Source organism: Spodoptera frugiperda, chromosome 14 (assembly GCF_023101765.2).
Source record: "Spodoptera frugiperda isolate SF20-4 chromosome 14, AGI-APGP_CSIRO_Sfru_2.0, whole genome shotgun sequence".
Classification (NCBI taxonomy): Eukaryota; Metazoa; Arthropoda; class Insecta; order Lepidoptera; family Noctuidae; genus Spodoptera; species Spodoptera frugiperda.
In genome coordinates this window covers 3644735-3667768 of record NC_064225.1, presented here as the reverse complement: position 1 = coordinate 3667768, position 23034 = coordinate 3644735, and the positions used below count along the sequence as shown (strand labels likewise).

The 23034-nt window shown below is 36.5% G+C and overlaps 1 protein-coding gene across 1 annotated transcript in view; it reads right to left on the bottom strand.

Moving 5' to 3' along the window:
• Window positions 1-17425, bottom strand: part of LOC118279332 (cell adhesion molecule Dscam2-like) — a 101519-nt gene extending 84094 nt beyond the window's left edge. Inside the window, exons 1-2 of the mRNA XM_050698506.1 lie at window positions 17146-17425; window positions 6920-6977 (exon numbers count right to left, since the gene is read on the bottom strand). Of these exons, the coding sequence (XP_050554463.1) occupies window positions 6920-6977; window positions 17146-17188 (101 nt within the window). The 5' untranslated portion in view covers window positions 17189-17425. The remainder of the gene's footprint in view (window positions 1-6919; window positions 6978-17145) is intronic.
• Window positions 17426-23034: the final 5609 nt, after the last annotated feature.

The window sequence follows — 23034 nt, the reverse complement described above, 5'->3', positions numbered from 1 at the left end:
GTACGGGTGAACGATTTCCTCGGTATAATCCCAAAATATCTGGAGAATTAAGTCGACGTATAATTTTTGTAATTGAATTGTGTATCTCATGGAATTGGACATGTAGTAAATATTATTGTCATTTCGTAGAATCTGGTAAACGATGTTGATTAAATTATAACTTTCGTGTGACATACTAAATTAATTATAATTTTTTCTGCTTACTCACGTAATTATTTGACGACGAACTCGACTAGTTTCAAGTCTTGCCAGTAGCAGCGCGACAGTTGCGCCGTTGTGTGTCGCAGAGTGCTGCTCATAAACATAAGCCTCATTACTCGTCAAACAGTTACGTGAGTAACATAATAATTAAGAGGTTTACTTATCAAAAAACTGAAATCTTTAAATAATAATTAGTTAAAATTACGAGTAAACAAGCTTAAATTACATAGTTCAATTCTTACTAACAAAACTATTAATTAGCACTCTTTATCCGTTCCTATAATTTGACCATAGACTTAATCAGACAAAATGTCTACTGAATCCACAATCACCCAGTCACATCACACCAGTTTTAAAAAGAACCTACAGGTAGGAAGCAATAAATCTGCATTGGAAGTGCACAGGCGTAGCCAATAACGAAGTTATTGTATAAGTGAGTTTAGGTGGAAGTGCATGCTATGGTGCAGTATCCAACATAGGTTCATGGATGATAACATTCTTGTTAGGTCTTCGGTAAAATATTGAAGGTAGGTAGGAAGGTTTCTTGTATGATATAAGCCGGTAAACGATCAGACGGATCACCTGATGGTAAGCAATCGCCACCTATGGACTCCAGAGGCGGTAGAAGTGCATTGACAGCCTTTTGGAGATTAGGAATTCAATGGTGATTGGGTAATCGGGAATTAGAAGGATTGGAAAGAGGGGTAATTGGACCTCCGGTAATCTCACGGTGATTCGACTTCGATTTACGACGCAATCCTAATGCAAAGCAATTAATATATACTAATCCTAATTAAAAAAAGGAAAGGAACAATTGATTTGTAATTTATTGTAACAGCCACTTTCATCATTAAGTGCCAGTGATCTCTATGCCTAACGCAAAAATATAACGTGGCTAAAAATCTTGACTCCGCGTTACAAAAACCGATAAAAACAGGTATGAATACATAATACCAACTTTGGTATTAAAAAACCTAATACAAACTATACCAAGAGTCAATTTCCATATTTCAAATTATTCAATATCACATTAAAAACAACCTCTAGATTACTTAACAAAACATTTCCCACAAACACTAAGGATATATAAGAGAATTTCCGAAGCCCCATTTTACCAGATTGCTTTTTTATTATTCCATGTCCTCAATCTCTAAAAGCATCGTTTAGAATTTCATTTAAAAGGTGGTAAATTGGAGAGGCGACACAGGCTATCGGGATAGGCCGAATAATTAAATTATTGCCTCCTAGCCTAGGATACTGGTTCTAAATTAAGTAAAGCTCACGTATTTTAGGTAACATTAAATTTATGTTTCGTTTCTGTATATTTTATTACTAAACTCATTATTGATTACGATTTTATGCCATGTAGTTTGAGCAGAGAAGAATACATTTGTCATCAAGCATTGTACGATATAACTCCGAGGCTATTTAATTTCGGGTAAATGTGAAACAGCCATGCTTCGGCACGAATGGACCGCCTCAACCGGAGTGATACCACGGCCTCACAGAAAACCGACGTCAAACAACGCTTGCATTGTTTCGTTGTGTGAGTGAGGTTACCGGAGGTCCAATTACCACCCTTCCCAATCTTTCCAATAGCCAATTTCCCAACAACCTTTAAATTCCCAACGCACTTGTAACGCTTCTAGTGTTTCGGGAGTCATGGATTGCTTACCATCAGGTGATCCGCCTAACATAATAATTAACCAAAAACCCGAGTCATTTCCACAAAGGATGTGGAAATGACTCGGGAAATGACCTTTCAGTGTTTCAATAAAGACATTACTGTTTTAATATCCCTACCTTACCTTACCAAGAAAAATCACCGCAACGCTATAATTCGATCGAAATCCCACGTAAAAGCCCGTGCAATATTTCTCCCCATTTCTCGGTCAAGCAGCTTGATGCTTTGCTACACGAAATTGCTTTTTAACCCGTATATAGCACGATCGATTTTGCTTTGACGCCATCAGCCTTGCAATGCATTCAAGCGACATATTGGTAGCATGCGGTTGGAAGTGTATCAAAGTCGGCATCAAATACTCGAGCCTCAGTTTCTGAGAGGAGTTTGATCACTGTTGGTTATATGAGACCAATCGATGTGTTGGTACTTGAATCAAATTTGAATCATTGACCTATTTTGATGGTGAGTTGTTTCAAACTATCAACGTTTTATGTTCTCTAAAGTATATAAAATATATCGTACGGTATGAGTTTTCATATTTAGAAATAACAGGAATTGTCTGATATTTTTTTGTTAAATATTAGACATCTGCTTTTGTTGTTAAATATTAGGCAGACATCTAAAATGAGAATTATTATGAACATAAAACAATTGTTGTTTCGGGTCTGGGTGTAATGTTGCGTGTAAAATTGCATGTTTGTAAACGTATCCATAACACAGGAGAAAAATATCTTAGTTTGGGATCAAAGTTTTAACTAAAAAAATCTTATTATATTACTTACTCAGCAGTAACAGACTCTTTACCCAGCAGTCGCGCTTCTTCCCACTCAACCAACAAGGCAGTCATAATAAAGTTATGGCTACAATAATTCCTTTCAACTTTAGGAGGGATTCCACAGGGGACTATTCTTGGTCCCATACACTTTTATGGTAAACAGTTCTTTCATCATAATGTCTTTTTGATCTCTCTAAATTATGGTTTCATGTTACTTCTCCATAAATATTTAAGTGGTAGGAACAAGCTATGGCATTTTAAGTATCTTGTGTCCAAGTTAAATTGTTGATACATTTATGAAGTCCATTGTGTCAATTGCGCCAATAGGGTAGATGGCTAATTTTTATTTTAATGTCCGTTTTGTAGATTACGAGTAGGTATTTTAAAATATTTGACACGTATTTTTTATTTTCTTCCAGAATCAAATACTTTCGAAGATTTATTGATTTGAAATATCGTGAGACGTCACTTCTAGGTGTTTTACGCAAAATAACGTATCGTTCCTTCTCCTAAACTTTGATTCGTTTTATCTAAATTTTGTTATTTTATATGAAAAAAAATACGTGTCTAATATTTTGGTCATCACCTAACTGACAGACTAAATAGATACTTAATTTTCATGCCCCTCATCATCCCTATTATTGCTCGCAAATATAAGTCGAGGTATAGGAATATCCATGTTCGATCACCAGTCACATCATTTATCTACTGGCCTATTTAACTTGACAAAGAATTTTCATGAGCCCTAAACAAATCCTTGCTCTGCGATCAATAACCCACCCACACAAATAAAAGAACACCCAATATTTAAATTAATTCGATGATGTTCATCCATTAGTATTTTAGTTCTAACAATAAAAAAGCCTTACCACCGACCTAGTTGGGCAACAGCCAGTAGAAAGAAGTATGGAATTAAAGAGCGATTGTTTTAAAAGCGCAGCTAAAACATTACTTTTTGAGTCTGTCTGAAGAAACTTAGTACGGACGCGAGTTTTATCTTGTGAATGTAAGCAAAAGAAAGTACGTACATGCGGCACTTGTTTTATTGTTGTTGGAAAACTTCGCGGGTTCTTGAAAGCCCCTACTTTTGGTGTAGAAGTGTTGTGAACTTTTGAGTCGATTCATTGTTTTAATTTTTGTGGTAGGATTCTAAAGACTTTTTATTCAATTCATTTAAGCGTAAGGATTAAATATGATATCGTTTATTATGGAAGAAGTAATGAAAGGTGATATATCATATAAAAGAGAAATGTGTTTGTTTGTTTTACTGCAGTCTGTTTCACATTGCTTCACTTTCTAGGTTTTCTAGCCGCTAAATGAGCAGACGGATCACTTGATGGAAAGCAATCGCTGCCGCCCGTGGACACTCGAATGACCAAAGGCGTTACAAGTGCATTGCTGGCCTTTTGAGGGTTAGGAATTTAAGGGCTGTTGGGGAATCTGGGACTGGGAAGATTGGGATGAGGGGTAATTGGGCCTGCGGTAACCTCACTTGTACAACGTGTGAGTTCTAGTATAATATTTATGTTTCGAGAAATAATCAGAAAGCTTAACAGTGATTAAGCTAGTTTCATTCTTTGACATAAATTTCGGATAGCAGGAATGGATGAGAATCTTAACTGGAATTTACAATCAAGAATATTGAACCTAGATTAATAAACAATCCAAGATATTCACTCAAACTTCGTTCGAATTCACAAAAAACCTCAGCACCCTTAGTAGGGGCAACCCTCGCAGATGTTTAGAGTGCTTCCTACTTTCACCTACCACTTGCTAAAATGCCCATGTACCATTATATATTATATAGATATACACGGTGTAACAAAAAGGGGGTATACATATCAAGGGCACGGTTTCTAGATAACATGACAAACGATACGGGAAGGGTTTTTTAAACTTATATTTTCATGGAACGAACTTATGAATTTTTCCAATACACAAAATTCCAAAAACCGAACATCAAAATTAGGTAGATACAGGTACTAGGCGAACAAATTTACAGGAGAAATGTTTCGTAATATTAGCAAGTGACCCCTGTAGTGTTGTGATACGTTTGTATGATTTAAAATCAAGAACCATGCGACACCAAGTATTTGGTACCAATTTCTTTTTTAAACGTACTTTGAGCTGAAACTTTGTGTAGAGATTCTATTCAACCCGTATTTTTCAGTTCTTCTTGATGTATCTGGGTATTTTGTTACACGCTGTATATACAGAAATCAACTTTATTACCCTCTCATATGTATGACGTAATAGAATTCCAAGATTTCTTTCTTATTTGTGGAGTTACCCTCGGGAAGCTTTAACTGTATGTAAATAAGGAAAATGCGATACAAAGAATTTGGGGGCTTTTCGTTCCCAAGGACTGTTTTAGGGTTTCACAGGTCAAGATTGGTTGGCATTTAGAAATGAGGTTGTCTTTACTAATATCGTAAATGTTTGAAGATATAGAGAGAAGGGTTTCGTACTTGTACTTTGTTATTGAACAAAATTTAAAACAAAAATTGTTTATCGACTTATCAATTTTTTTTAATTATTGTATTTAATCATGTATGTCGGACATTTTTCGTCGTGGCCCAGATGTTTAAAGGTAAGCGTCCACAAGCCTGTAAATGTACGCATCGTACGCATTTCGTAGGACGGCACCAGTACGCATCGCATGTAGGCATTGCTGATGATGTGGATCAGTGGACGCAGTTGTATGAGTTTCGTGTGAGTGAGAAGGAGTGTCACACTCTTACTAACTAAAAATCAACCCCTTCCTACTCTTGCTTTTCGAGCCGGAGCCCCGGTAAGCCCGCTGTTTTTTTTTTTTGAGGGGGGAAAATCATCCAATGGCTTTTCTCGCCTTGGGCGAGGCGAGAGGGAGTGTCAGACTCTTACTGACTAAAAACCACCCCGTTCCTACTCCTGCTTTTCGAACCGGAGCCCCGGTAAACCCGCTAGGTAGTCCGCAGCTCCGGATCAGGCATCATGGTCTGATGGCACTTTGAGGCGCACGCGGAACGCGACGCGCCGCACGCACGGGTCTGGTTCTGTTCGGGCGGTGAGCTACCCTTGCTCGCCGTCCGCAGGCCCGCACTTACGGTGGCCGGAGATCGTCTCGCGATCCCCGACGCCCGGAGTGTCTCTCGCGACGGCTGGGGCGTGAGGAGGATTGTTCTCTCACGCGCCCCGCCTCCTCCTTAGCTAGCATGACTGCTTCGCAGAAGGAGGAGACGGCATCCCATTCCCCCTCGCTCCGCACCATGGCTTGTACCAATGCCGGACGCGAGAGGTCACCGTCGCCGACCACATCCCTGAGGACACGGCGGTGCTCAGCCCATGCAGGGCATTCCACGACCGTATGCTCCACCGTGTCCTCCGGGGGGTCCTCGCAGTGACGGTAAGCCCGCTAGGTAGTCCGCAGCTCCGGAATGTTGTAAGTAGGAACGCGTATATATTATTTTTCTTGAGCAGAATATTTTCGCCATTAGTCCCGGAAAAGTGGAAAATTATATTACCTACATATGGCCAAAGTGCGTCGGCTACATTTCGTATTAATGTGAGCGAATGTACTCGTAATGTGGAAGTGCTCAAGGGTTTTGGAACACCATGCTTGCTTTTTGATTGGGAATTATGTAAGTATGTGAAGAAAATGTAGTACTTATTATACGAAACGTTGTTTGAAAAAAATGCAATAAAAATTAAAAAAAGACACTGTAAGAAAAATCGTAATAAAAATCTTTTTTATACGTATTTGTGGTCTCATAAAGCCATTTTGATGATATGTAAAATTATTTAATTTAAACTTTCACCACCAAACAAACCAATATTCCTATTACCCAACACAGACACCAAACATGTTCATTTACATCATCATCCAAATCAACATTTTCAAATACAAAAACATCTACAACAAGAACTAATTTTACCCCCGAAGGGTAGACAGAGCTGCACATTACGGCGTGTAATGTCACTGTATAATGTACGTATTACAGGTTACCTAATAGATAGCGCTACTAGTTTATAAAGTAATACAAAATAACAGGGCGCAATTCCACACTCCGTGCTACTACTAAGAAATTTTCGAAAAACCGAAGAATACTTTGCCCGCCCCGGGAATCGAACCCAAGACACCTTTTCCGGCAATCACACTTTAAACCACTCGACCAACGAGGCAGACATACATTCAAAAACACCTAAAAAAAATATAATAAATCATGACAATGCAGTTTCAAATCTCGAGTCAATTTGTGTACCAAATATTCCTTACTTACCGTTTGTTATTCGTCCTTGCAGTTTCAGGAAATCGAGCGCTCGCTGTTCGGAGTACGACTGAAACAAGGAAATTGACTCAGTTAGAAATCATTGGCGGTGGTTGAAGAGAATTTGTTTTGCCAATCTTACCAATGTAGGGAAGTTGGGTTATGATGTGATTTTGTAGGTAGAGGAGAGCGGGGCTGAAAGTGCCGGGGTAAATTGTGCCGATGCGAATATAACTCGAAAACAGAAAGAGATAATTCGTCATGCCCAACAGTCGGGCACACGCACGATGCACTACGATCGTATATTCGCATCGGCACAATTTATCGATTAGATATCTCTTTCTATTTTCGAGTTATATTCGCATCGGCACAATTTACCCCCGGCACTTTCAGCCCCGCTCTCCCCTAAACTAAATGCGATATGACTAAGGTGATGTTGTATAATGTGAATGTCTTTTTTATAGAATAAGCCGGTAAACGAGCAGATGTATCACCTGATGGTAAGCAATCGCCGCTGCCCATGGACACTTGAAACACCAGAAGCAAATGCGTTGCTAGCCTTTTGGGGGTTAGGAATTTAAGGGTTACTGAGGAATCGGGGAATCGGGGAATCGGGGATTAGGAAGATTAGGAAGAGCAGCAATTGGGCCTCCGATAACCTCACTCATACAATGACACATCGCAAGTACTTTCACGTAGAATTTCTGTGAGGCCGTAACATTACTCCGGTCGAACCGACCCGTTTGTGGAAAGTGAACGGTGATGTTTTTAATATGAATGTCTAGATAGGGGTGGTTTTTAGTTAGTAAGAGTCTGACACTCCCTCTCGTCTCGCCCAAGGCGAGAGAAGTCATAGGATGATTCTTCGCCCTTAATAAAGGAGTAGGAACGGGGTGGTTTTTAGTGAGTAAAAACATCGAGAGAAAACATTGGATGACATTCCTCCACCAAAAAAAGAGAGAATTTTGGCAAACCGAAGACCATTTTCCTAACAAACGCTAAATTAAACCTTAACCTAACCAACATAGGACACAACACTTTATCCCTCACAAACTTCCCCAGTAATTACCAACTCATTTCAATTTCTTAAAACAAACTGTTACACTAACTGTGGATCTCAAAGAGCCAATAACCGTTGCGATGACGTCACTAGCGCGCGTCGTTAAAACTTACTCAATTAACTGGAATGTTCCAGCGTATGGCTGTAACTACTTTGAACTAGTACAATCTGGTTTGAACCAGATTATTGCATGCGGGATTAAGTTTTGGATTATTGGGTTTTTAGTATTTATTTATTTGTTTTGTGTGTTTTTTTTTTAATAGAGGTCTGTTGTGTTTAATTTTTTTTTTGGGGGTTTCTTCTAATTGACTAATATACAGAATCATTAGTTATTATAGAGCACTATTTCGTATGCGTCAAGCGCTTAATTTCTTTTTTGTTTTTTTTTTTCAGTTTGAGTGGTTGCGTGGGTGATTTTTTTAAAGGAACATTAAAAGTTAAATATTACATTAACTATTCATTCGCTCCTATAGTTTGTTCGAATAAATGATTAAAGGAGATGGCTAAATGACTGACCCAGGCATAATAACAAGAATACGAATTTCACGCTAACTCGTATCATTTAAATATTCACTTATGAATTATTTTGTGTTTAACTAATTCTTATAACTTGGTGAACAAAAATTAACAAAAATAAGTTTCATAATTGATTTTTTTCTGTTGTGGTTTGACATGATAACACGGAAGTAAGTACTGCAAGCTATTATTAGGACATTAGTTTCCCCGAAAATCAATTCGAAATAATTAAACGAACATCAATTTTTAATAACGGTAATATAATGACTTTTTTCTAAAACCAAATAATTGTAAATGTTTTGATCGACACAAAATATTTATTTTGTATAAGATTGCACAATCTTACTATATATTTTGTGTCTGTCCTTGGTTACTTTGTGTTAATTATCTAGTATAAGCAGAACTGTTTACCTATCTACCTCATATATAAATAACTTTCGGCTTAGGTACCTCAAAACGCCTTGGAAAAGTTCAGAGCAATGTTATATTTTGAAGTTTTTGTAACGTTGTTTGACGTAGGAGCGCTACTTTATTTTCAGGATTGCGCAGATATGCCAAGTTTCTGGACCTTCTTAACTACAAAATATCAATCTTTAATTATGCGGCTTTATTTATTGCTAGGTACCATATTTATTCAATATTTATTTGTACGGGTTACGACGTCCATACTTTGGTTTAGCCATGTCCTTTTCTCTTCTATAAACCCTATACAAGTTTGTATTCTAATAACAACCCCACCTGTACCTATATAGCCTGTATACAATGTGATAGGGACGAGACTTCTAACTCGTTAAGGCTGAATACTACATCTAATTTTATCGACAAAAGTCCTGGGTCGAAGGGGTCGAATCCCCTCCCCCTAAAAATTATGGCTATTTTAATATTTTTTTTGATATCAAAGGTTGTATGCGTCGTAGAAACAAAAAAAAAGACGACAAACGGTAGCTAACTAATTCATTACTTTTTTCATATGTTTGATAATGTTTTGGTGAGAAAAAAAATCATTTGTGAATTATTCTTACCGAAAAAGTCACTATTTTCCTATATTTTCAATTAGGGGTTCAACCCCCCATATTATTTTTTTTGTCGATATAATTAGATGTAGTACTCAGCCTTAACGGGTTAGAAGTCCCACGCCTATCACATTGTATATAACACTTTCCAAATTCGTTTAAAAGATAGGGTCGGTTCACATTTGACGTAAAATACGTCGAGCGTATCATCGGTCGTACTGACGTATCATCGGTTGAGTATGAACAGTCAATTGTTTTTCTATACATTTGTCTGTTCTGGCGTTACGCGACCGATGATACGCGACGCGTGTTAAGTATGTTATGACGTCAAAATAAATATGAAACGACCGTTAGGAATCATTTAAATATTCCAAGTTTGAAAATTCTTTTTAACTGTTTGGTTTTGCAGTGATGTCGGTAATTTTTTTTTTTGTATTTTTTTTTTATTTGAAAATGGAATGTTTGAATGATACCTACCTAACCCTCGGTATGTAGATTTGCTTTTGCTTTGAATGTTCCCGACTATAATTTTAATTTGCAACTTGAAATTTCGACCTAAATTAAAACAAACTAGAGTCGTTATTACAATGTAATAATTCAAATATTAAATGTTTGCAACTAGGGAACGCTTGACGTAACCACTTGGAACTCTACTGACCCACTTTAAACACTAGGTCATGCACCGAAAACGTATGAACCAATATCACATATTTAAATTATACATTTGTGGCTGACCTGTGCGTTAAAGAGGTAAACAGAGTTGTATATACCTGATCCGGAGCTGCAGACTACCTAGCGGGTTTACCGGGGCTCCGGCTCGAAAAGCAGGAGTAGGAACGGGGTGGTTTTTAGTCAGTAAGAGTCTGACACTCCCTCTCGCCTCGCCCAAGGCGGGAGAAGTCATTGGATGATTTTTCCCACTCATAAAAAAAGAGTTGTATATACCTATACAATGTAGCAGTACCATGTAATAGGGGGCAAGCATATTATTGTCATACAATAGGATCCATAAATTGGTGTTTCGGGTCTGGGTGTCATTTGCATGTGAACTTGTATGTTTGTAAACGCACCCACGACATAGGAAAACTCCTATTGTGGGGCAACGTTTAAAAAAATCAAGACATAACATTAAAACAAAATAATTAAAATCATACATTTCACATGAAGTGATAATTGACGGTACTTTAATGACGTCACAAACACGTGGTACATATGAGCTCAGTTATTACGGTACAGTATCATCTATCACGTACTGTTGCGTACAAAAGCTGTTCGAAATTATTAATGGAACTATTGTTGAAATATATTGAGGATGAATTGTTTTTCTGTTGATGAATGTACTTGATTGGGGTGGTGATTTAAAAATATAATAAAAAAGGAGTTCAAACCTATCGATCATCAAAATCTACACAAGAATGTCCTTCAATGTCATGGGTCTTTTACAAACAGTTTGTGGATCATACAAACAATTCTGTTTCGTTGTATGAGTCAGGTTACCAGAGGCCTAATAACCCCAGAGCTGCGGACTACCTAGCAGCTTTACCGGGGCTCCGGCTCGAAAAGCAGGAGGAGGAACAGGGTGTTTTTAGGCAGTAAGAGTCTGACACTCCCTTCCACCTCGCCCAAGGCAGGAGAAGTCATAGGATGAATTTCCCCCTCAAAAAAAGAGGCCTAATAACCGTTATTCCGATGATCCCCTATTTCTCAACAACCCCTTAATTCTTAACTCCCAAAATGCCTTTAACGCACTTGTGACGTCTCTGGTGTTTCAGGTGTCCATGCGCGGCGGCGATTGCTTACCATCAGGTGATCCGCCTGCTCCTTTATCAGCTTATACCATATTCAATTTAAGGTAAATATCATTCTGGACATTTATTACTACCTCCAGCTCTTAATCACAGTTTGCATTTTAAAATCGAGAGAAGCGAACATTTTCAAATCGTTTGAGTACGAGTGTACTCGTTTATTTTTGCAAATCGAAAGCTATCGAGATATCGGATTCGCTTTGCAATCGTCCGAACTATTTGTTTATGTCCTATAAAGAGTGTAGCTACTTTTGCTTTGTTTATTTTTTTGTAGATTTCCTTTGAATATTTACATTTTATTTTTGTATCGTAAAGCTTTGTATGTGTATCATGGGCGAAATTGCTGTAGAACTAGTTATCATCATCATCGATAATAGTCTGTATCAATCCACATTTGTACCCTTATATGAGTTTGCTTTACGTTTAAAGTAATCGAAACGAGAGCGCGACGACGCTCGCTTCGACGCTTCGACGTTCTGGTTGGTTAGTTTACTCAAGCCGGCCAATCAGAGCGCTGATTTTTTTTAGACTTTAAACGTAAAACAAACTCGCATTAGGGGTACTGGACTATGGGCTTTCTCTTCATGAATAGGAGGATTTGTCATGATATACATGCTTGGCAGGCAGGTTGAAGGTTACCGATTAAAAAGTTTAACTTCTTCAGAACTGCTGTCTGACTGCTCGGTTGATGTGGTGGCTGAGTAATCGGCTAGCGCGCAACGTGAAGCTGGTGCGACTGTTGCACAAAGAAACGGTTTGTGTGATCCACAAATTGTTGTTTCGGGTCTGGGTGTCATGCGTATGTGAACTTGTATTTTTTAAAACGTACTCACGACACAGGAGTGAGAAAGAAAAGGAAACACTGCTACCTAATTTCTGTTAAATGTGAATTCTTTTTGTAGGCTCTGATGATGCTGTAGTATGAAGGTAAAGACAAGTGTATTCTACTCTACCATTAACATTTCTTCTTCGCTTCTTGATTACTGAAGGTCGTGTCTACATAGGAAATCCCTCTCCAAGGTCTTTACCATAGCCTTCCATGAGTTCCATCTACATCTTTAAGAGCGATGTTGATGTAAAGGCCTCTTAGGCTCCTAATTTGGTCCGACTATCGCGTTGACCGACAAAAAGTCTTCTTTTTGGGGACCGAAACGTTCTAAGACGAGTTCTTATTTGGTCTTCAACGTTAGAAGCTTTTAATGCTAGTATGTCTAAGAGTACTTTCCATTGAAGAGTGGGGAGATGTAACCTAGATAACGGCATTCAGACCCTTTGAGCCGGGTAACCGGCCGTACCTTGAGTTTGAACACAAAAGACTCCGTAACTAGGCCTCTTTAGAATTTTTGTTGCCAAGATTTTTTCGCCGAAATGAAATTAGGTACATGAATGTTTATGTTTTAGTGGCTCGTTGTAATGTGTTCATAATAGTTTAGATGACATTGTAAGTGCTACATTGTATTAAATACAACATCATCATACCAGTCTACAGTCCAGTAGTGAAAGGATCACGTAAGGAGGTTTAGTTACCATTGTTTCCTAACCGGTGTCTGTCAAATGTGCAGTCCCTTTTTTATGGTATAAGCCGATAAACGAACAGACGGATCACCTGATGGTAAGCAAGCGCTGCCGCCCATAGACACCCGAAACACCAAAGGCGTTACAATTGCGTTGCCAGCCTTTTGGAGGTAAGAAATTTACGAGTCTTTATCGCTGATTGGGAATTGGGGGTAATTGGGCCTCCGGTAACCTCACTTAACGAAATACAATGCAAGCGTTGTTTCACGTCAGTTTTTTGTGAAGCTATGGTATCACTCTGGTCGAGCCGGCCTATTCATGCTCCGCGGCTCACACTTTGGAAGATCTCTTACAACTAACCGCAAAAATTATGAAATAGGACTTTTTTGGTAATATATTTTTTTGTTTTACTTTAGGTGTCTTCGTGGAGCAATTGATTCTGATTTTGTTGGTTCTTAATAAAAATAAAAGGGGACTAAAATTGTCCAAGGAATTGCAATTAATGTCAGAAGACGTCTACTCATACAACATACTTTAGCGAATAAGAATCTCGAAGATCAAAAGTAATAAAGATCTTATATTGCCATATTATATTTTTGATCCCTCGCTACACAACAAAAGATGTCGACCCACTTTCACTCATAAAGTGCCCCAAAAATTCTTAATTTCAATTTCTTTCCCTAATTTCCTCAGTTCCTTGCGCCTGCCCTTCAATTTAGCTTATTAGTCCCGAATGCAAAATCCTCATCGCTTTACTTCGGACGCGATCGAGCAGTAAACAAAAAAATGGAAGTGAGCAGAATTTTTAGTAGGATCATTGATTTATAAAAATAAGTTTCGTCGTTCGGAATTAAGTTTTTCTGATTTAAGTCTGTACATTTTTTTTTAAAAACATTGCCCCACACTAGGATTTTCTCCTGTATCGTAGGTGCGTTTACAAACATACAAGTTCACATACACATGACAAGACGTACAATTAAAGTGATACGTTTTCTTCAGACTTATTGTTATTTGTTAATTGCTAACAAGGGTGTGTTAAATGAGAAGAAAAACATAAAATAAATAGGAGAACTGATGGAGTTTTTACTGTAGTAAAACTGTAGAAACAAGTAGCCGGTAAACGAGCAGAAGGATCACCTGATGGTAAGTAGTTGCCGCCGCCTATGGACACCTGAAACACCTGAGGCGTTACAAATGCGTTGCCGGCCTTTTGGAGGTTAGGAATTTAAGGGTTATTGGGGAATCGGGGATTGAGAAGATTGGGAAAGGGATAATTGGGTCTCCGCTAATTTCCTCACTCAACGAAATACAACGCAAGCATTGTTTCACGTCGGTTTCCTGTGAAGCCGTGTATTACTCCGGTCGAAGCATGGCTCTCTCACACATTAAATATTATAACCGTAATTATATCCAATTGGCGCTCATTAAAGTATTAATTCATATTTAATTGAAATTGTATAAGCCTATTTCAACTTTAATCATTTGGTTTATTCATTTATTTTATGGATATAAAAAAATATATTGGCCAGGAATTTATTCGACTCTCTAAAAGAGAACCATATTGTAACATTTCAGCTACCAGGGTCTCGCTAGTAGCCGTACTTAGAGACATCCAATGATTACTTAAATATTCCGATTTTGTTTCGAAAATAATTGCTAAGGACTAGGTTAAGCTAAGACTCTGAGTGTGGCAGTAAGTCTAGGATTGTACCCGATGTACATTTTTACCTCTAAGGGTCGGTTCATATCTGTCGTAAAATACGTCGAACGTATCATTTGTCGTACTGACGATGACGTATCATCGGTTGAGTGTGAACGGTCAATTGTTTTTCTATACATTTGTCTGTTTTGGCGTTACGCGACCGATGATACGCGACGCATGTTCCGTCAGATATGAACCGATCCTAAAATAAATCTTCTGTGTTCCATTACTAAAAAAAACAAACGAAAAAAAGAACATTTTCAAAAATTTCCAAGATGGCGAAACTTGATTCCCATTTTGAATGAAATGACGACCATTTTATTTAACGCACATCTGTCGCTAAAGCGCTGTACAGCTTAAGCAATCTCCCGAGAATATGAGTTCATCAGCTTCATAAACAAGAATGATAAACATTTGTATAAAAAGCGCTGCAACGCTTAAATCTAACAAAGGATTTTATAGCGCCACAGACGTTTAGGCAATGTTTAGCTGGAATCGCTCCCGAGAGTCATGAATATCATTCTGAGCTTACATCGTCGACCAGAGAATTGTGTCCATAACAATAAACATTTATAGTTATTTTTTTCTCGTTTTCCAAGGGTCTTGATAAGTTTTTTAGGGTTCTTTGTGTGTAGAATGAGAAGGTTGATGTTTTAAATAGCTTTCTGTTGATTGGCTGTTTGTTAAAGATTTATTTTTGGAAAATAGTCCATACTTTTTGAATTATCCTGTGTCGTGGTTAGGCCTTGTTGTAATTTTTTCAATAGTGTTATTTTGTAAGAAATATAATACTGAAATTAAAGGGGTGAATGTAAGTGCAGTGCATCCTGTCGTAAGTGCGACTACCGGACAAGTGGTTCGATTACCGGGTCGGGCAAAGTATTACTGGGTTACTTTATTCGGTTTTTAGAAATTTTCTTAGTAGTAGCACGGAGTTTGGAATGGAATAGCAATAGGCTCACCACCTATTACATGGGACTTATAAGACAACTGGTGAAAAGTGGGTGTACGTGTACATTGTATAGCGGCATTACGTAATGTGCGCCTCTGTCTACACCGTTGCAAAAAAATTAAGGTAAAAGTATATCTAAATTCTGTGTTGTGAGTTTTCTTACTAAAAACATGATAATTTGTGTAATCATCTTAAAAATTGTAGTGAAACAAATATTTTATTATTAACAAGAAATTTTGGTATCATAAGGTTGACTTTTTAACAACAGCCACATTGACTCGTGTTACTTTTCTAGTTTCAAAGGCCATTGCCTTATTTGCTGTTTGTTTGAAAAACCTATTGTTTTGATTTTAATTTCTTTTAGTAGCTACACGGAATTTAGTGCTATTGGTATGTGAAATAAAAGTGCTAAAATAACAAACAAACACACAAACAACCATCACACTAAAATTATAAATGTGAAAGTTTGTTTGTTTGTCCGTCAGCCACGCTAAAACTACTGAACGGATTTTGATGAAATTTGTTATACAGACAGAGAATGAGCTGACTTGGGTGATAGGATACTTTTTATCCCATATAAACGGGCGAAGACGCTGGCAGAAACTAGTAAAAAATAACATGAAAAACGAAAATCAGTTTGAAATTCCTATTTAAACTAGATATAAATGTAGAATGAAGAATGGAGAAGAAAGGAAGTTTAGTTTTTTCCGTTACCTTTTAAAATTTTTAAAAGCAGGGATAGATGCCATCTTTAATACTAGTATTCAGTTATAAAATGACACGATTTTTTAAACGTCTCTATTTAGTTTGACCTGTTTGTGTCCAATTTAGTGATTGGCATTTCTCTCCTTCCTAACGACAGATTCATCTGATTTTTGTACACACTTTTAGTCTTGATGACCATACACCTTAAAACTATTTACATTAAAAAAAATATTTTTCTGACATACAGAACCTGCTTCAATTTCTAATACGTACTCCATTGGGCTTTGTAGTACTAAAGTTTGATGTAACTACATATATTTGTAAAAATAGGGAAATGTCAAGTATGTCAGACTTTTATGGTACAAAAATAAGTTAAATTTTATTTCTACTTTTTTGTTTTCTCGGTTTTAATTTATGTATTAAACCGATTAGTTGGATTTTTTATTTGTTGTAGACTTAGTTTTTTAACTATATATTGTAATTTGTTATTAACTACACAAAGAGAACATAAAATATTTTGTATGTAATTTTGGTTATGTAATTTTCATCTAATCTGATAATATCTAATATCATTATAACATAATATTTTTTTTAAGAAAATTTAAAGTAAACGTAGAGGTAAGCATGCTCAATGAAACAAAACGAATCTATTATATTATTAGTCTCTTTGTTTGAGGTTTTCAAACAAAAAGCAAACTTAAAATAAAATCTCCTCGGAAATAAATTAACACGACAAATTGATTCTAAAAACACTTCTCTTCAAGTACATTATGAATCTCATTTCACGATAAAATTTAATATACTGAGACAATGAAAGCATTATAATTATATCGCCCCAGTAACTTGACGGGAAATAATTTAATCTAAGATGTAAGATTGACATGAAAAGCGGTGTACAATAATGAAATCATAAATAAATTATTTCATATTATAAAAAGTGAATTAATTAATAACAATAACAATTACTCACCAATAAAAACCAAAAAGGAACACCTCCATAATTTGAAATCCATTTTCGAACACTGATTTTATAAAAACAAAAATAAAATAAACAAAAATAACTGGACACGAATAAACAAACTCATTTTTTTAATAATAAATTAATTTATGAACTCATTTTATCACTCATTCATATTTCACATGAAAAGAACAAAAGGCGTTCTTTTTTTGAAGTCGCGAGGTTTAGTTCGCGCGTTTCTCGATGTTGTTCAGATACACGTCTGCCCTGTGACGTGGTTCGCGGCAAACTGAGGGTGCTAGGGTGGGTGGATAGTAGACTCATCTGTAGTACAAAATATAGGTAGGTACATTCTATCCTGTACATTTGAAATTGATGAAGCAATAGTTTTAGCACAGCCTGTACGGTTGAATTTAGAATATTTGCTGAATGCGGTCGAATATAGGTTATTAGCAGATGAAGTTGGGTTGGGCAAATGTAGTTGGAAATTTAATTGAATAATGTTTTCATTTGTAAGTAGTATTGATTACTTTAATGGTGTGTTTGATAATAGCTGATTAAGTTTCTGTTAGTTTAAACTGATTGATAATTTGGAGTATTTTTATACAACATTTGTTACTTATACCTAGCGGTGTGTAGGCTGTAAGTATGGTTTATAGAGCAAACAGTTGAACTGTATAGTTTTAACTTAATCGAATCAAGAATAGATACACTATACAGTTGAAACTTAAGCAACGTCATGCCTTTCATTTGTGAAGGGGTAGGTAGAGGTACTTGCACATTACGGCACTTAATACCACTGTACAATGTATACCCACTTTTCACAATTTGTGTTATAAGTCCCATGTAATAGGGGGTGAGCCTATTGGCAAATACTGGGCATAATTCCAGACTCTATGCTACTATTGAGTAAAACTACAAACAAAATTTCCGAGAAACTGATTATAGCCCAGCAATATTTTGCCCGACCCGGGAATCGAACCCGAGTACAGTTAAATCGCGCATACCTTAGTGTCTAGCGTGCATTAATCATTCTTTGTGAATCAAGTCCTTTTATTCACAAAACCGTCCAAAATTCGAAGAGACAGGCAGAGCAAACGTGTGCTTCTTTTAAAATTAACTCATAAAAGAAAACTTCTTCACTAGTTATAAGGTCCATTTAATACAGCACCCACGCTCACTGTACACACCATAAGTTTTGTCACATGCAAAAATCGACTTTAACTACTTCATAACAGTACCTATCCCAAGGGCCAAGATTGCGTAAAAATAAACATGTCAGTACCTACTGTACAATTGAAATTGAACAATAAGATCTGTCCCATAAGGTTTTGTCTTGGGAATCAAGTTGCCTTCCTCGGTAACATGTCGACGGGATTATAAGGTGTGTGTAACAGTTCTATATTTGTACTCCCAAGGGTATAGAAGTCTGAATCGTTTCTACGACTCCCAATTGCAATGGTAACAATAGGTGTTATTGCAGAAGTTTTACAAGTGTGGTTTAGATTTATAATATATTTTGTGAGTTTCGAGATTGAAAATACTTGTGACAATAAAGTGACAAACCATAATAACAATACTAGCTGTCGATATTATTTTAGCATATTATAAAGAATTTTCATGGCCGTTTTTTAAAACACGAGTCTTTGATTTAGGTCTCCCACACTTGGCCGGTTCGAATAAACCAACCAATCAGAGTGTCCGACGCGCTCTCGTTTCGATTACTTTAAACGTAAAGAAAACTAATGGTACTGAACATATTAATTTTGAGCCGGTTGAAGACAAACAGCTTAGTACTTAAAACAAGCGATTATTTGCTTAAAAGGTGATATCCAATAATTTGTATCCTATGTAATCGAAATAAACTTTTTAGTTAATTTAGCTTAGTTCACATAGCCGATGAAGATTTCAATACGTCTTCTGTGTAGATCGCAAACTATGCGAGTACGAATACGAGAACGAAGTAGAAATAAGTACGAAAAACTACGTCAGTTTACTTATTTATCATTCATATCAGTCACAGTTTATTCACTTCCGCGTATAGATTTTGCCTTTATTTTGCCACACTTCTTTAGGTTTGGAACATACACCAATAAAATTTTTAGATTCTAAGTTATTAATAAACGACCTGAAGCTGCGGACTACCTAGCGGGTTACCGGTGCTCCGGTTCTAAAACCAGGAGTAGGAACAGGGTGCTTTTTAGTCAGTAAGAGTCAGACATTCCCTCTTGCCTTGCCCAAGCGGGGAGAAGCCATTGGATGATTTTCCCCTCTCAAAAAAAAGATTTTATGAAAAATCTAACAGTTCTTTGCAGGATTTTACTATCGTTCCCGACAGATTATACTCGACAATCACACTTGCAAGTGTATGTAACAGGAATACTAAAGTAGCCTTCTTGGATTTCCTGAATGCAACATTCTCGATAATCGGGTGAAACTATCTTTACTAAGCGAATTCAAAACCATGAAGTGGCTTATAAATATAAGAGCAATAATTGTGCAATAATGTAGGTATACAGGGTGTAACAAAATACCCATATACATCAAGAAGCACTGAATAATACAGGTTTAATAGAATCTCTACACAAAGTTTCAGCCTAAAATTCGTTTAAAAAAAAATTGGTACCAAATTCTTGGTGTCGTATGATTCTTGATTTTAAATCATACAAACGTGTCACAACACTACCGGGGTCGAGACATTTCTTCTGTAAATCTGATCGCCTAGTACCTATCTACCTAATTTTGACTCGAGCGGCGACGGTGCGTGCGTAGGTACATTAGACGCTTTGTTTGCCTAGTACCTGTATGCTAAAATTTGCCTTGTAAATATTAAAATGAAAAATTTATTTAACTTACATTTTTAAAGAGTGGTTCGATGTGACTATACCGTGATAGTGAATACACATAACACAACACACTTTTGCTTGCTTGTAAAACAAATCTCAATCACAATCACAACAATAAAAAACACCTTCTGAATGCAACGTTAAATTAATCTTCTCTCTTACAAACACTGTTACAATACCAACGAAAGATAATGCAACTCCACGTTAAAGAAATTGATAATATTTTTTCGTAAAAACTAAAATTCTAATATTTTTCCGAAATATTCATATGACTGAAACGTTCATGATGACAATATTATGTCAACACTGACAACTAGGGCTGGCGATCTGAGATCTTCTTCCCGCGAACCAAAAAGTTTGATACCTATTTTAAATCGGTTCACATTATTATTGAATCGGTAATGTAAATTAGATTATAAATGATATTTCTATGTATTCCACTGTAAAGAAATGCATTGAATAGTAGCCTATTAAAATACAATATGTGTGTTTTATCTATTAAGTTAATCAAATACGTATTTTAGAAATAAACGTCGAATTTAACTAAAGACTCTTATTAGCCCTGAAAAAGTTAACAACTTAGCCTTAGTTTACAAGTAACTAATGTAGTTACAAATAATATTTGATTTTTAGTGTCCTTTTAACTATTATGAAATACATCGAACCAATAACGATTAATCGTATTTTCTTTAAATCGGTTTCTTTCGGGGCGAGTCCCCCATCCTGAATGACAATTCCTATGTACAGAGAGAGAGACATCCAAAGAGAGTAGCCAACAGACGATGACAACATTTCCATCTCTCTCACATAATACACTCAAGCAACGCGTGCGACTGGGAAACAAGATGTTATCCTATTTAATATGAAATTAGGGATCTGTGAGTGAGCAACCGTTTTTCAATTTATGTAATGACAATTCTCGTTTCTTATGGATTCCTAGTACTTTTGCATGTTTTTCTCATTAAGACTAAGCTAATTTGCTGAGTTTTTTTTTTAATTCTGTCAATCTCTCTAAACGCCTCCAAGTAAAAATGTCCATTAAAAATTTATTCGAGAACGGAACCCACTGGGAGTTTTTTGTACTAGGACACACATAACTCGCATAGAATTGATATTTAGGGTTCATTTGAACACAATATTATGATATGAAACCCTTTTTCGTAACGTCTTCAATTATTGTAATAACAATTCTCGTTTCTTATGGGTTCCTAGTATTTTTGCATGTTTTTCTCATTAAGACTAGGTAAGGTAGGTAAGAGTAAGGTACCCACAACAGAGAAAGAGGAGACAGAGATTGACAGAAGTTCACGAAAAGTTCAGCTAGTTGTTAGTTTAGTCTTAATGAGAAAAACATGCAAAGGTTAAGATTACTTCACTCATTTGTTTGAGACCATCTTATCTAAGTAAAACAAAAAAAAATGGTATCTCTTTGTATCACGTAAAGACCAGATAGGTACCTAATTATTTCATATCCTTACGGATACCCTTGTCTATGTACTTAGCGTAATTTAAAATTGGTGCGGGTCGCACGATTCGCATGCTAGCGTGTCTATTAAGAAAAAAAAAATAAGCATCGCGCTAACGGACACGTATGCGGCCGACGAGATTTTCTTTACAAATGTCCGGTGCTTGTACTCGCTCGAGGTTTTGGCTTAGTTTGTCTACAAACATATTCTTTGTTTTTTATGAAAACCTTTCTTCTTAAAACAATTTCCAGAAGAAAAAAAAATGTTACGAAAAATAAATATCCGGAACCCTTTTTTCTTTATTCGAAGAAATACCAGGAGTAAGCGTTTTGATTTTATTTAAGTACATTGAGTGCACTTGCACTGACACCGATCAGCTGATTTCTTGCAAGTGATGTAATGATTTAATTTCCAAATGTAGGATTTCATGTATCTTATGTATTGGAAAAATTCATAACTTCGTTCCATGCAAACATGAGTTTAAAAAACCCTTCCCGTATAGTTTGTTATGTTATCTAGAAACCGTGCACTTGATGTGTATACCCCCTTTTTGTTACACGTTGTATATTATGTGCAATAAATGTGTATGTGAACTTGTATATTTGTAAACGCACCCACGACACAAGAGAAAATCCTAGGGTGGGACAACGTTTTTTTAAAAGAAAAAAAAAATATGTAAGGAATAACTACCTATATGTAATGTTTTTAGAAACTGTCTCGTTTTTTCAGCGCAGTGATCATAAGTGTGATCGATGAGCGAGGGAACTCAATCTCAGATCAAGTGAAGTGTTATTGATACAAAATGTAAGCGTTGTTTCACGCCGGTTTTCTGTGAGGCCGTGGTATCAATCCGGTTGAGCCGGCTCATTCGTGCCGAAGCATGGCTCTGCCACACTTAAATATAAATATTTATAGGTAAATATTTAATTTTGTTTTTGCAAGCCTGCCTACCTCTTCTAGGTTTTTTAAGACGTGACATTATGTACATTACAGAGTAAACTAAGTAACCATCCCACTCAAAATATATTCTCAACAACATAGTACATCCTCCCACATAAACACGGAACCCACTCTAAAAATTTTAATATTCATAAAACTACAACCTAGGCTTTTTAGCTAAAAACCTAATGCATTATAACAAACTATAAAAATAGTACACCTGCACCACTTAAGTTCAGCACTTAAGCTGACAACCTTTACTGAAACCAGTCCCTTACACGTGAAGGAATAAGAGTCATAATCGCGCGATCTAATTAAAATATCACATGTACCAATTCTGCTATAAAGACAACCACGTTGTAATGTCGGTGGCAGATGTTGCAGGCGGCCATTACTGTATGTCATCTTTTGTAGGGATGGGGTAGTGTCGATAGAGGGTTTAATTATGTTTTAAAATCCATACATACACATGTATATGTGGTTTGTAACAGGCAGACAGACGCCTGTCTCCCATGGAGGTAGGCAGGGACTATAGAATGCCAATACCGTAATAATATGGAAAAAATCGGATTTGTTTGACCGTATAGGGTAATTATGACTCAAACTTTTAGACTAATGAAAGACTAATACACGCTTTGTTCTGGATTTCT